The following is a 14378-nucleotide window of genomic DNA, read 5'->3' as shown; positions in this document are numbered from 1 at the left end:
AAGAAAAATAAGAATATTGCAAGATGCTGTATTTTCCAAACATGGTCATTCATAAATGAACAACACTATATAGAGAGACAGTGTCTGAAACATTTTAATTGTGAAAAACCTAATTTATATATTCCACTGTAAAAACTACATACAGAAACATAGTTGGACATGAATGTCCTCTTTACCACCTACTCCTCCCTCATATTCCCTACCCCTATGCCCCCTTTCCTCCTCCTCTACCAAGAACAATCAGTTAGTTGGTGGATCGTTTCAGGTTTTTTTCTATGTACATGATGAGGCTGGAGGAAAACACACACACAAATGAGATAACACCTCACAAAAATTCTATAACATGCTTTTCCTCACATACTCAGAAAATCATATCTAGATTATTGCATTTTCTTAATATCTGAAAAGTATTCCACTGTATGAGTACATGTTAATTTCTTAAACTCATCTACTACTTAAAATCAATTTCCCACTAGATTTTTTCCTGGCTTGTTCACTTATTCATTCATGTTTACAATTTTGGTCAACAACCATTTTTAAAAAACATATTTAGAGTGCCTACTCATTAAAATATAATAAATAGGGAAGAGGTAAACATGTGAGTACTGAGCATGTGCTAGGTGCTTGTGTATACTTTAGAATAAACTCTCAACATTAACTCTGCAAGATACTCATTTTATAGCTGAGGCAAGTGAGATGTGAAAAGACTAAGTGCCACAAAATTTTTAGGTAAATAAGCAGAATTTAAGGCCAAACTGAAGCTTTTTACTTTCCTTCAAATGATGAAATAATTGGTATGAATTTTATTTTAAATAATTAAAATATTGTTTAAGAGAATTTGGTGATGATATAGCAAAGCCAAATTGATTACACAAACATATGTATAGACACAGAATGTGAATACTTTTAGAATATTAAAATGATTTTATTAAAATGAATGTTACAGAATTATGAAAATTGCATCATCTTTTATTTTGGTCTTGGAGAAAAAAATTAAACCAAAATCAGTCTACAATCAGCTAGACAGGCTGTTGTCACAGGAGCTTTGAGAAGAAAAAACACTGTGATAACTTTCACTTTAGGATAATGTAAAACACAGAAAATATTTTTACCTGAAGACATTAAGAATATAAATAATACAGCCAGGTATTACAGGTGGGATTACAGGCCCACACCTGTAATCCCAGCACTTTGGGAGGCTGAGGTGGGCATATCACCTGAGGCCAGGCGTTCGAGATCAGCCTGGCTAACATGGTGAAACCCTGTCTCTACTAAAAATACAAAAATTAGCCAAGCATGGTAGTGGGCACTTGTAATCCCAGCTACTCTGGAGGCTGAGGCAAGAAAATCACTTGAACCCGGGAGGCAGAGGTTGCAGTGAGCTGAGATCATGCCACTGTACTCTAGCCTGAGTAACAGAGCAAGACTCCGTTTAAAAAAAAAAAAAGAGGCCAGGCATGGTGGCTCACGAGTTTAGGAGATTGAGACCATCCTGACTAACACGGTGAAACCCTGTCTCTACTAAAAATACAAAAAAAGTTAGCTGGGCATGGTGGCGAGTACCTGTAGTCTCAGCTACTGGGGAGGCTGAGGCAGGAGAATGGCGTGAACCCAGGAGGCGGGGCTTGCAGTGAGCCAAGATTGTGCCACTGCACTCCAGCCTGGGCAACAGAGAGAGACTCTGTCTCAAAAAAAATAAAAAATGAAAATAAATAAATAAGCTGTATCATATTAAATATGCATTAAATAATAAACTTCATCAGATATATATGTATTCCTTCTTGAAACTGTGCCATAATTTTGTTTCCAAGAAATCTTCTTGGGACACTTCGAATATTGATTTATTGTTCTATTTTGTGGAATGTAACTTGTATTTGTTAGAATACTTTTATCTTAGGAAATTTAATATTCTCACCTAAAAGTTATCCATACCATATTATAAAAATTAATACCTATGGTCATTGATTATATTGGGCCTTCACTTCTACATAAGTGGTTTAATTTCTTATTGATAAAAAGCATCAAACTTTGCAATTCACATTATTTAAAAAATGAAAAAGAAAGCTTGCTCTTGGCTATTTGCTGTTGCTTAATCTATAAATTCATTGTGATCTGAAAGTAGAAAGCAGCAGAATAAGCAAGTGAGAAAGGAAGGTAGATCTATACCTGTTTTATGGCTTGTTGAGCCAAGAAAGCCATCTGTAGGGGATTGGGCTTTATTGCTTGTCGTGGTATATTCTGGTTTGGTGGATACCTCAGTTGTTGAGGATGAGGAGGAAGAACTGGTCCATTGGGTTTGGGGCTGTGATTCTGAAAGTTTATCAAACGTGGAGGGGGTTGCTAGAAAAAAGAAATTAAACCAATTTAGTAACAATCTTCTTCTGAAAAACAAATTATAAATCTCTATCTTATAAAACTTTTACAGAAAAACAGAACTCTGCCACAGATCAATCAATTAAGATTTACATAAGGGAATGAGGGGTGGGGGGTGGGCAGACTTTCAGAATTTGTGTAAACAACTTTTTTAAAAGAACCTTATTAGGAAAGAACCTTGGGAGAGGGATTGCCACCTAGATTTTGTAAGTAGATTGTACCAGTATTGGACCTAGGCCATGTTGGGAAGTAGGTAAAATGTGTCTTTGGTATCCTTCTAAGTCCTTCACAATTATCTTTCACAGAGAACTACCCTTTTGAGACCTCCTAAAAATAAAGTGATGGTAGAATAATAATTGCTAACACTTATTGAGCAGTTATTAAATGCTAGATACTGCTTTAAGTGCTTCACATGTATTCACTAATTTATTCTTAACAATATAATAAAGCACAGATTATTTGTATTTTATAGATAAGAAAACTAAAATAAAGCACAGAAAATTTAGTAACTTGCCCAAGATTAAGAAAGACAGTAAGGCATGGAGCTGGGATTTGAACAAGTAGTCTGGCTCAGTGGGTGTACTCAAAATAAACAAATTGTTAATAATGAAAATAGTTGATATTAATAACACTTAATAAGTTTTAGATCTTAATGAGCCCTGTCAGGCATTTTACATATTATTATGTCATTGAGCCTTATGCAGTAGGTATTATTACCTTTGTTTTGTAAATTAGGAAACTAAAAGTTTGAAAACATAGATAATTTGAAAAAAGTCACACAGCTAATACCAAGCAGCACACCAAGACTTTAATCCAAATCTAGTCTGCCATATCATTGCCAAAACATGTTCCGGTGCTTAGCTGGCTGTTAAGATACTGACTAATTACAACTTAGAGGGTAAGTCTCCATAGAAGAAAACATATTTTGTTTTTTTGTTTTGAGATGGAGTCTTGTTCCGATCTCGGCTCACTGCAACCTCTGCCTCCTGGGTTCAAATGATTCTCCTGCCTCAGCCTCCGAAGTAGCTGGAATTACAGGAATGCCCCACCATACCTGGCTAATTTTTGTATTTTTAGTAGAGATGGGGTTTTGCCCTGTTGGTCAGGCTGGTTTCGAACTCCTGACCTCAAGTGATCAGCCCACCTCAGCCTCCCAAAGTCCTGGGATTAAAGGCTTGACCCACTGTGCCTGGCCAGAAAACATATCATCAAAGCCAAGTCTCCAAGAACAACCCTGGTTGATTATAGGAACGCTGGGTGAAGGAATCACAAACGAGGCTGAAGCAGAAATTAAAAAGAGAAAAACAAGTTTTCCTGTACTTAGCTGATTCACTCCAAGGCCAGCAATAGGCAGGGCCCTGGCAAAGCCTTGATAAAACTATCTGGAAAGCCAGAGCCCAAAGGAAGGAGCTCCAGAGACTCTCCCAACACCCTCTCAGAGCAAGGTTAAGAAAATCAAATTCCTTTACTATCTCCTCATCCCCCTTACCATTACTCAATTTCCAAGTTTTGTAAGTTCCTGTTTTTCCTTCAAAGCAGCTGCAAGGTCACAAGCTATGCTAAGGATTACGAAACCTGTCACTGTTTGATTAACTGCCTTTGTTCTGCTTCTGTAAGCCTGCTTGCCTGCACCACGAGTTTCACGCCATTAGATTCCCGCTGTGCCATTTAAACTAGCCAACCCCTTTCAGAAGTGTGTATAAAAGTCAAGCCCTGTCTTTGTTCGGGGCCTACCCTTTGGATGTGAATCCGTTGGGCCAGTGGCCACTTAAATAAAATCCTCCTGTTCCACCTATTGGTCTCTCCAGTCCTCTGATTCCCAAAACATTTTCTGGGGGCTCGCCCAGGATTGGAGACGACAGGTTTACTGTCTCTTTGCCTGTGGGACTGGAGTCCCAGGCTCGGGGAGACCCATGCCCCCAGGCACCACTGGGAGAACTTCAATCCGGAGGGGTGATCGGCTCTCCCACGACCCTACCTGACAGCACAATGGAACCTAAGGGGGTACAGGACGATTCCAGGAACAGTGCATTACAGGATCGCGGTAAGGTTTGGGCCCGAGGCAGGACCTGTCCCATAAGAACGGAAGGGGAGCTTGATCACCTCCTGGGGAGTAACTAGTAGTCCGACACAGGACGTGAGAGTGGCTTGCAAAGTCAGGGAAACTCACACCCCAACCGACCCAGGGCACGAAAGCGGCTCGCAGAGTCGGTTGAGAAAGGGGAACTGGGAGCAGGGAAGTGTGTGAGTGTGTGTGAAAGAGGTAGTTCCAGGAGGAACCAACACGGGGAGTGACATGTGGGGGCTGCAGGTCTCTTCGCACAGACCGTACACTCTGAGCGAACTGTGGGACCGACCAGGACTAGAGGTGATCCGCATATGGCTTAGGGAGGTGCCCCACAATTTAGTATTTGTGGGGGTCAAAATGGAGCCTCCAATGCTAAGTGGCGTCTGAAATACTCCTGCGAGGGGGACAGTCTAATCGGTCTGAAGCAAAAGAGTGTGTTGTGCTGTAACTGGGAGGAAATAGGAGGGAAGTTGTCAAAACCCACCCCATTACACTGTATGTTAAAACGTTTTAAGAAAGGTTATGCAGGGGATTATGGGATGAAGTTGACCCCTCGGAGGTTGAGAACTCTCTGTGAAATAGAATGGCCCTCTTTCAGTGTCAGATGGCCAGCGGAAGGAACTATAGATAGGGAAACAATTGGCCATGTATTTAAGGTGGTGACTGGGGTCGAATGACAGCCAGGGCACCCAGACCAATTCCCTTATATTGACTCATGGCTAAAAATAGTTCAAACTCGACCTGCATGGTTGCAGCCCTGCCTGGCAGCTTACTGCAAAATGCTTGTGGCTCAGACCGAGCCTAAAGTGAAAGTAAAATCTCAGCTTCGCTGGCAAATATGGAGACAAAGGAAAAGTCATGGGAAGGGCAAGAGAAACCAGTTTTGCAGGAACTGCCAGAGGAGATAGAAATTCCTCTTCCATATATTCCACTCTACCCCCATTTACCGAGGCCAACGGCCCCCAAGGAGTCAGATTCAGATGGTAACATGCTCCGAGACTCACCCCAGAAGGAAAGATCGGAGCCCCAGAAGGTCAGGGAAGAAAGACAAGATGATCAAGCAGGCTGCCTCCGATCTGGTCACGCTTGGGTTATGCAAATGCCTCTCAGGGAGACATGGGGACCCATCTAGTATGATGAACCAGGTCAAGTCCAAGGGGGGCAATGGACCTTCATCTACCAGCCTTTTACAACCACTGATCTCCTAAACTGGAAACACCATACCCCCTCCTACATGGAGAACACTCAGGCCCTCATAGATCTAATGCAGTCCATCTTCCAGACACACAATCCAACTTGGCCAGACTGTAGGCAGCTCCTCTTGACGCTGTTTAACACTGAGGAGCGCTGGAGGGTAACCCAGGCAGCTCTCTGCTGGCTGGAAGCAAATGCACCTGAAGGCACACTTAATGTTCAGGCATGCACTCAGGACCAGTTCCCAGAAGCAGACCCCCACTGGGATTCAAATGATGCAGCCCAATTACAGTACCTACAGAAGTACTGAGAAGCACTCTTGCAGGGGCTAAAGGAAGGCAGGAAAAAGGCAATCAATATAGGAAATATCTCAGAAGTACTTCAAGGAGCTGATGAGAGCCCTAGCCAGTTTTATGAGAGACTCTGTGAGGCATTCCAGCTTTACACTCCGTTTGACCCTGAGGCCACTGAAAATCAGTGCATGGTGAACACGGTATTTGTAGGACAAGCCCAGGGTGACATCAAGTGCAAGATGCAAAAGGTAGAGAGTTTTGCAGGCATGAATGCCACCCAACTTATAGGAGTGGCCACCAAGGTGTACGTTAACCATGACCAAGAGGCAAAAAAGGAAGCAGACCAGACGCTTAGGAAAAAGGCTGATATGTTAGCAGTGGTCTTCATGGAAACTAGCATTGCAAGGGGGCACAGACATGGACACGGGCGCAGATGCAAATGGGGCCAAACTGGACAGAGGCTTGAAAGCTCGCTGAGCTAGATAAGGACCAATGTGCATGATGCAAAAGGGGACACTGGAAAAATCAGTATCCAGACGGCAGTGAAGAAAATGGCCGAGGCTGCGAAACAAAAAATCCACTTGTCAAAGGCTGCTGCACCCTGAAGGAACCAGGTACTGACCTGACTGGGCTGGCAGGGACTGAAGAATACAAGGACAAGGACAGACCGGGCTCCTTCTCCTTAGGCCCCCAGGAGCCCATGGTCACATTAGAAGTGCGGGGCCAGCTAATGGACTTTATGGTGGACACTGGGGCTGAACACTTGGTAGTAACCCTACCCATAGGACCACTATCCAAACACTATACAACTATTTTTGGGGCCACCAGGGTCTCAGAAAAGAGGCCATTTTGTCAGCCAAGGAGGTTTGTTATAGGAGGACCAGAGGTCCAACATGAATTCCTATACCTCCCAAATTGCCCAGTTACCCTCCTGGGGAGAGACCTACTCCGAAGACTGCAAGCACAGATTGCTTTTGGGCTGCAAGGGGATATAACTCTAAACCTGACTCACCCAAAGGCCATGGTGTTAACCCTTACTGTCCAGCAAACTGAGGAATGGAGGCTATACACAAAAAAGCCACCAAAACTGTCTCACGAACCAGGAATACTTGAATTACAGAGGCTACTTAATAAAATTCCTGGAGTATGGGCTGAAGATAACCCACCCGGGCTGGCTAAAGATTAGGTGCCACTGGTAGTAAAGCTAAAACCAGGGGCAACCACAGTTCGGTTTGCCGGTACCTGCTTTTCCCAGAAGCCTTATGAGGCGTTCACAAACAGAGTGAGCGACTCTACAAACATGGACTCATGTTTGTAGTCAAATGCCAGTCACCCTGGAACACTCCACTCCTGCCATTACGGAAGCCGTCTGGAGAATATAGGCTGGTGCAGGACTTGTATGCTGTGAACCAGGCTACAGTAAACATCCACCCAGTGGTACCAAACCCATATACTTTGATGGGACTTATTTCAGCAAGTGCTGCCTGGTTTATTTGCCTAGACCTGAAAGATGCATTCTTCTGTCTTCACCTGGCACCAATTAGCCCATTTTGCATTTCAATGGGGTGAGTCGCAGTTCACCTGGATGAGACTCCCACAAGGATTCAAAAACTCTCCCACAATCTTTGAACCCCAAGGCCTACACGCCGCCAAATGAGAACTGCACCTTGCTGCAATATACAGATGACCTTCTTTTGGCAGCCCCAACCCAAGAAGACTGCCTCCAAGGAACCCAAGACCTCCTCCATCTCCTGTGGAAAGCTGGATATAAGGTGTCCAGGAAGAAGGCACAAATCTGCTCCAGGAAAGTCCAATACTTAGGCTTCAAAGTGAGTCAAGGGGAACAATAGCTCAGCAGTGAGCAAAAGCAGGCTGTTTGTGCACTCCCCACTCCAACCACCCAGCAACAAATAAGAGAATTTCTAGGGACAGCAGGGTTTTGCCATATCTGGATCCCAAATTTCTCACTTATGGCCAAGCCGTTATATGAAGCCACAAAATGGGGGAGAAAAGGAGCCCCTCCTCTGGGAGGCTGACCAGGAGAAGACATAAGCAGATCAAAGAAGCCTTAACTCAGGCCCCAGCCTTAGGATCGCCAGATCTAACTAAGCCTTTTTTTCTACATGTCCATGAGTGAAAAGGAATGGCTATAGGGGTTCTAACTCAGGTCATAGGATCATAGCATGGCCCAGTAGCATAATTATCCAAGCAATTTGATTCTGTGGCACTAGGACGGCCTCTGTGCCTCAAAGCACTAGCTGTCACGGCTCTATTGGCACAGGAAGCTGACCAACTGACTCAAGGGCAGCAACTGACCAGGTACTGTATTCGGTTATAACTTTAATGGATGAGAGAGGGCATCATTGGTTATCAAACCCAAGAATGACTCGATACCAAGGGCCCCTGTGCAAAAATCCTCACATAACTTTAGAGACAGTAAATACCCTAAACTTGGCTACCTTGCTCCCAATTGGTTTGGAACCAGAAGGCCCCCTTCAATGCTGTGTAGATGTAGTAGGCAAGGTATTCTCAAGCTGGAAAGATCTTACAGACCAACCCCTTAAGGACCCAGATGTTGAATACTTTACAGATGGAAGCAATTTTGTACTGGAATGGGTCCAGCAGGCTGGGTATGCAGTAGTAACATTGGACTCAGTGGAGGCTCAGTTTCTGCCCACCAGAACATCAGCCTAAAAAGCAGAGCTAATAGCCCTGACAAGAGCCCTTTTGCTAGCAAAAGACAAAAAACTCAATGTTTATACTGACTCCAAATATGCCTTCGCTACATTGCATGTTCATGGAGCTATATATAAGGAAAGAGGACTCTTAGCTGCTGGGGGCAAAGAAATAAAGTACAAGGAAGAACTCCTACAGTTCTTAGATGCTGTATAGGCCCCAAAGAAAGTGGCTGTTATGCACTGCAACGGCACCAAAAGGCAGGAACACTAGAGGCCAAAGGAAACAGAAAAGCAGACAGGGAGGCAAAACAGACAGGAATCACTACCTCGCATTGTAAAAAGGAAGCCCTAGCTTTGCCTCTCCTTCCAGAGCCTCCCCTTCCAGGGGTCCCAAATTACTCTCCAAATGAAAGGGCCTGGTTAGACCAAGAGACTGGAAATTACATTGAAGAAGGATGGTGGAAATTCTCCGATGGGAGGCTAGCCATCCCTGAAATAGTGGCCCCCAAATTTGTAAGACAATCCCATCAAGGAACTCATATAAGGAAAATGGCACTAGAAATACTACTTGGACGCCATTTCTATGTGCCACGGCTCACTGCCATCACCCGAGCCATTTGCAAACAATGTCTAATTTGTGCCCAGAACAACCCACGGCAAGGGCCCACTTGGCCCACAGGAATACAGGAAATAGAAGCCACACCCTGTGAAAACCTCCTAATGGACTTCACTGAGCTGCCCAGAGCCAGGGGCTATCTGTACATGTTAGTGCTTGTCTGCACCTTTCAGGATAGGTCAAGACTTTCCCCACCAGAACAGAGAAAGCCTGAGAAGTGACTAAAGCATTATTAAGAGACATTATCACCAGATTTGGACTGCCCCTGACTCCAGGGTCAGACAATGGTCTGGCATTTGTAGCCAAAATAGTTCAAGATCTAGCAAGGCTGTTAAAAATAAAATGGAAGTTACACAGAGCCTACCGGCCACAGAGCTCAGGAAAAGTAGAACACATGAATTGGACACTTAAACAGCTGGTGAAGAAATATTGCCAAGAAACTCATCTGAGATGGGATCAAGTCCTGTCCATGGTCCTCCTCCAAGTCAGGTGCACCCCCACCAAACAAACTGGCTATTTGCCCTATGAGATCTTGTTTGATTGGCCATCCCCAATCATAGGTCAAATTAAAGGTGATCTCCGTGAACTAGGGGAATTAACCTTAAGAAGGCAAATGCAGTCTTTAGGGATAGTCATGCAAAGAATCCATGGCTGGGTACAGGAAAGAATGGCCATAAGCCTAACAGACCCATCACACCCTTTTAGACCTGGGGACTCTGTTTAGTTAAGAAATGGAACCCAACCACTTTAGGACCCATATAGGATGGGCCCCATAGTGTAATCTTGTCCACTCCCACTGCTGTTAAAGTTGCAGGAACTGTGCCTTGGATCCACCAGTCAGCTGAAACGGGCAGCCCAAGACAAGTGGACCAGCCAATAGGACCCAGACCATCTGACCCGGCTGATCCTACAGCGGGACCAGGTTGCCAGTGAAGTCAACAACAGCCCTGCTCTAGTCACCCTGGAAGTTGACCAGTCTATGCACGGCTGAAGCTTAAGGAGACAACAGCCCTGCTCTAGCCACCCTGGAAGCTGACTACGCACAGCCAAAGCATGAGCATCATCAGGGAAGTAAACGTGGTTAGAAATCTTAGGTCCAATAGCTTTCCTTATAATACTAATTGTTTTACTATTATCGTGTAGCTTTGCCCAACCTCCTCCCTGGGGCAAAGACCTCTTTTGTCCCTGCTGGGTATAAACATGTTATTCTTTACTTTGTTCCTACTCATCCCCATCATGACACTCCCTATACCGGTGTCAGAAAATGGACTCATACAAGGGTGCCCCCACTGCACACATACTACGTGGTCGGGGAGCACTGTAACTAGGACTCTGCTGTACCATACTTATTAGGAGTGCGCAGGGACCCACCTAGGAACTTGTACTCACAACCAGGTAACCTACTCAATCTGTGACCCAGGAAATAGCCAGCCCTACATATGTTATGACCGTAAGTCTCCACATATTAAGACTTGGTTTGAAGTTCATACTCAGGAAGGGGATCTTCTAAACCAAACCAAACCCTCTTCCCCTTACGGGGGGGTTGTATCCTTATACTTCAATGTTTGCCAGGAGGCAGCAATACTGTGGTGGTCCATAATCATTGACCCCACAAGGTACTATGGTACTTGTTCTAAGCAAAAATGTGTGTCCCGTTTGTTCCCCCGGGTCCCCGTTAATAGCCTGCTGGGGCTGCATGACTTGGTCCACTGATCGACAACCACCGAGGCAAGTCATACATATGAAACTACTGGAAAAACCAACTTATAAACCTAGCATTTGCTATCCTGCACGTCTCACCACCTTAGAGCCAGGTCTGCCCATATGGACTACAGGCTATCCCATGACATTGGGGTTCAAAGTCAAAGGTCAAAAAGTAAACTCAAAAGTCAGTCTGTATATTATAAAGAAAACCTGGACCCGTTCAACCCAACAGTTCCAAGTTTTTGAGTCATTCTGTGAGCACATCCTCCAGGAATTGCCTGAACTCTCTCCCTCAGTCAGAAATCTGTTTGTCCAACTGACTGAAAACACAGTCAGTAGCCTACATGTCTCCTCATGCTACGTATGTGGAGGAACCATCATAGGGGATCAATGGTGGTAGGAAGCAAAGGAGCTAATGCCCCAAGATAACTTTATTCTGACTGTCCCCTCCCCTGAACCAATGCTCACAAGCTTGAGCATCTGGCTCTTAAAAATCTCTATTATCAGGATATTCTGCATCGTTCGCTGGGGAAAGGCCTTTACCAACTAGGTAGGAGAAATAATTCCAAATCACCCCACCCTAGTCCATTCTCCTGTTTTGCCTCTTTAAACCACTCTTGGTACCAGCTTGAAACTCCAAATGCCTGGCTGGCACCCTCTGGCCTCTACTGGATCTGTGGGTCATGGGCATATGGGCAGCTGCCAGCTAAACGGTCAGAAGCCTGTGTACTAGGGACAATCAGACCATCCTTCTTCCTAATCCCTCTAAGGCAAGGAGAAGCCTTAGGATACCCTGTTTATGATGAAACAAAAAGTAGAAATAAAAGGGGTATAACCACAGGGAATTAGAAAGATGATGAATGGCCCCCTGAGAGAATAATCCAATATTCTGGGCCAGCCACCTGGGCGCAAGATGGAATGTATGGATACTGTACCCCTATTTACATGCTCAACCGCATGATAAAGTTATAGGTGGTACTCGAAATCATGACTAATGATGCTGCAAGGGCCTTAAATCTACTGGCCCAACAAGCCACAAAAATAAGAATTGCTGTTTATCAAAATACACTGGCCTTAGACTACCTCCTAGCCCAGGAAGGTGGGGTATGTGGAAAGTTCAATCTAACTAATTGCTGCCTAGAAACTGATGACAATGGAAATGTCATCGAAGATATAACTGCAAAAATCCAAAAATTAGCCCATGTTCCAGCCAGACTTAGAAAGGATGGTCTCCAGATTCTCTCTTCGGGGGCTGGTTTTCATCCCTCGGGGGATTTAAAACCTTAATAGGAATAGTCCTGGCCATACTAGGAGGTTGCTTAACACTCCCTTGTCTCTTACCCCTCCTTGTTAAAAACATCCAATCGGCCATAGAGAGTCTTGTAACCAGGCAAACGATCACTCAGTGAATGGCTCTAACTAAATATCAAGCTTTGCCAAAGGAAGAAACCTGCCTTTTCATGAAGAATTAAGTAATTGTGATGCTTTCTATTAAACTTCGTTTCTAGGGAGCATCAAAGGGGGGAATGAGGCTGAAATTTTTTTAAGAGGAAAACAAGTCTTCCTGTACTTAGCTGACTCACTCCAAGGCCAGCAATAGGCAGGGCCCTGGCAAAGCCTTGATAACACTATCTGGAAAGCCAGAGCCCAAAGAAAGAGCTCCAGAGACTCTACCAACACTCCCTCGGAGCAAGGTTAAGAAGAACAAATTCCTTTACTATCTCCTCATCCCCCTTACCATTACTCAATTTCCAAGTTTTGTAAGTTCCTGTTTTTCTTTCAATGCAGCTGCAAAGTCACAAGCCAAAGATTACAAAACCTGTCACTGTTTGATTAACTGTCTTTGTTCTGACTCTGTAAGCCTCCTTGCCTGCACCACGAATTTTGTGCCATTTAAATTAGCCAATCCCCTTTCCGAAGTGTGTATAAAAGTCAAGCCCTGTCTTTGTTCGGGACCTAGCCTTTGGATATGAATCCGTTGGGCCAGTGGCCACTTAAATAAAATCCTTCTGTTTCATCTATTGGTCTCTCTGGTCTCTAATTCCTGCAACAAGGCAAGGGCTAGAAAGGCAAGCCTGCTCTGTGGGTGCATAAATACTAGACCTGGAAATTGAGACCAGTCCTAGAAGAAAAAGATAACCTTATATGCCAGTCTCCTCTTGACTGATTCTCTACAGTTGGGAATGTATTGCAAAATAAATATTCCTTTTAGTGTATCTTAACTGTATGATCACAACTTATCAAAGAGGAGCCTATTTCCCCCTACATTCACAGGGGGACAAATAAATAATCTTTTAAGGTTGAAGCAGCAACACCTGAAACTTTGACACTGTGAAGGCAGACAGCTATAAAGTACAGTCCTATCCTCTTTATTATTTTTATTCTTCCTCCCATTTTTGGAATTTACTATCCTTGCCTGGGTCAACTGCTTCCCTCTTAAAAATTAGGTGGCACTGGGTTTACCTCTCATTAACTTTCAAGAGTGGCCAGCAATTACAGACCCAGTGAAAAATACATTTAGAAGCTGATTCTAAACAAGTGAAATTCGGTAGGTAAACAGTAGAAAAATAATATTAGAGAAAAATAAGAAAATCTCAAAACTGTAGAAAAGTGTAAACCTAAAAGCTATAGCAATGTTTTTATTTTTCCATGAAAATTTTGTGAATTGAAGGGTTTTATATCATAGAAATACAAGCAGAACATACTTAGGAAATTACATGGAAAAACTTCTAAATGTATCTAAGGGATAATTTTTTGTAGCCCAAAATGGTCCTTAAGGGAGAATAAAGGTAATCATAGAGGTCTTTTGCCACCTTCATCCAGACTAGTGTTTACATATTGACAACCAAAAAAATGACACTTAATGCCAGCATAATGTGCTATGGTATGTAAGTTGTCAACCATGCCATCAAGATGCTTATGGTCTGGTAAGATATAAGGTGATTTTCCCCCCTACTCTTCTAAACTGTTATGGTTGATTGAGTTAGTGTCTAAGAATCCCGTGACAGAGGAAGCTACTTAAAAAATAAAATTAGGAGCCGGGCGCAGTGGGTCACGCCTGTAAATCTCAGCACTTTGGGAGGCTAAGGTAGGCGGATCACGAGTTCAGGAGATCGAGACCATTCTGGCTAACAAGGTGAAACTCCATCTCTACTAAAAATATAAAAAATTAGCTGGCTGTGGTGTCACATGCCTGTAGTCCCAGCTACTCCAGAGGCTGAGGCAGGAGAACTGCTTGAACCCAGGAGGCAGAGGTTGCAGTGAGCCAAGATCACGCCACTGCATTCCAGCCTGGGTGACAGAGCGAGACTCTGTCTCAAAAAATAAAATAAAATAAATAAAATAAAATAAATAAAATTAGGAAACAGTTAAAATCCTAAAAGAATAGCAAAAATATTTAATATATGTGACAGTGTTCTGTCCTAAATTTAGATCTATCCATTAGAGTTTAA

The 14378-nt window shown here is 43.7% G+C and overlaps 1 protein-coding gene across 2 annotated transcripts in view; it reads right to left on the bottom strand.

Moving 5' to 3' along the window:
• TRIM24 (tripartite motif containing 24) overlaps positions 1-14378 on the bottom strand; it is a 127025-nt gene that overhangs the window by 19018 nt on the left and 93629 nt on the right. For both annotated transcript variants that reach the window (XM_025380553.1, XM_025380552.1), the window contains exon 10: positions 2167-2340. In XM_025380553.1, coding sequence (XP_025236338.1) covers positions 2167-2340 — 174 coding nt within the window. The remainder of the gene's footprint in view (positions 1-2166; positions 2341-14378) is intronic.

Source organism: Theropithecus gelada, chromosome 3 (genome assembly GCF_003255815.1).
Source record: "Theropithecus gelada isolate Dixy chromosome 3, Tgel_1.0, whole genome shotgun sequence".
NCBI classification, from domain to species: Eukaryota; Metazoa; Chordata; class Mammalia; order Primates; family Cercopithecidae; genus Theropithecus; species Theropithecus gelada.
Note: the sequence above shows the minus strand (reverse complement) of the source record. Positions and strands in the feature narration are given on the sequence as shown.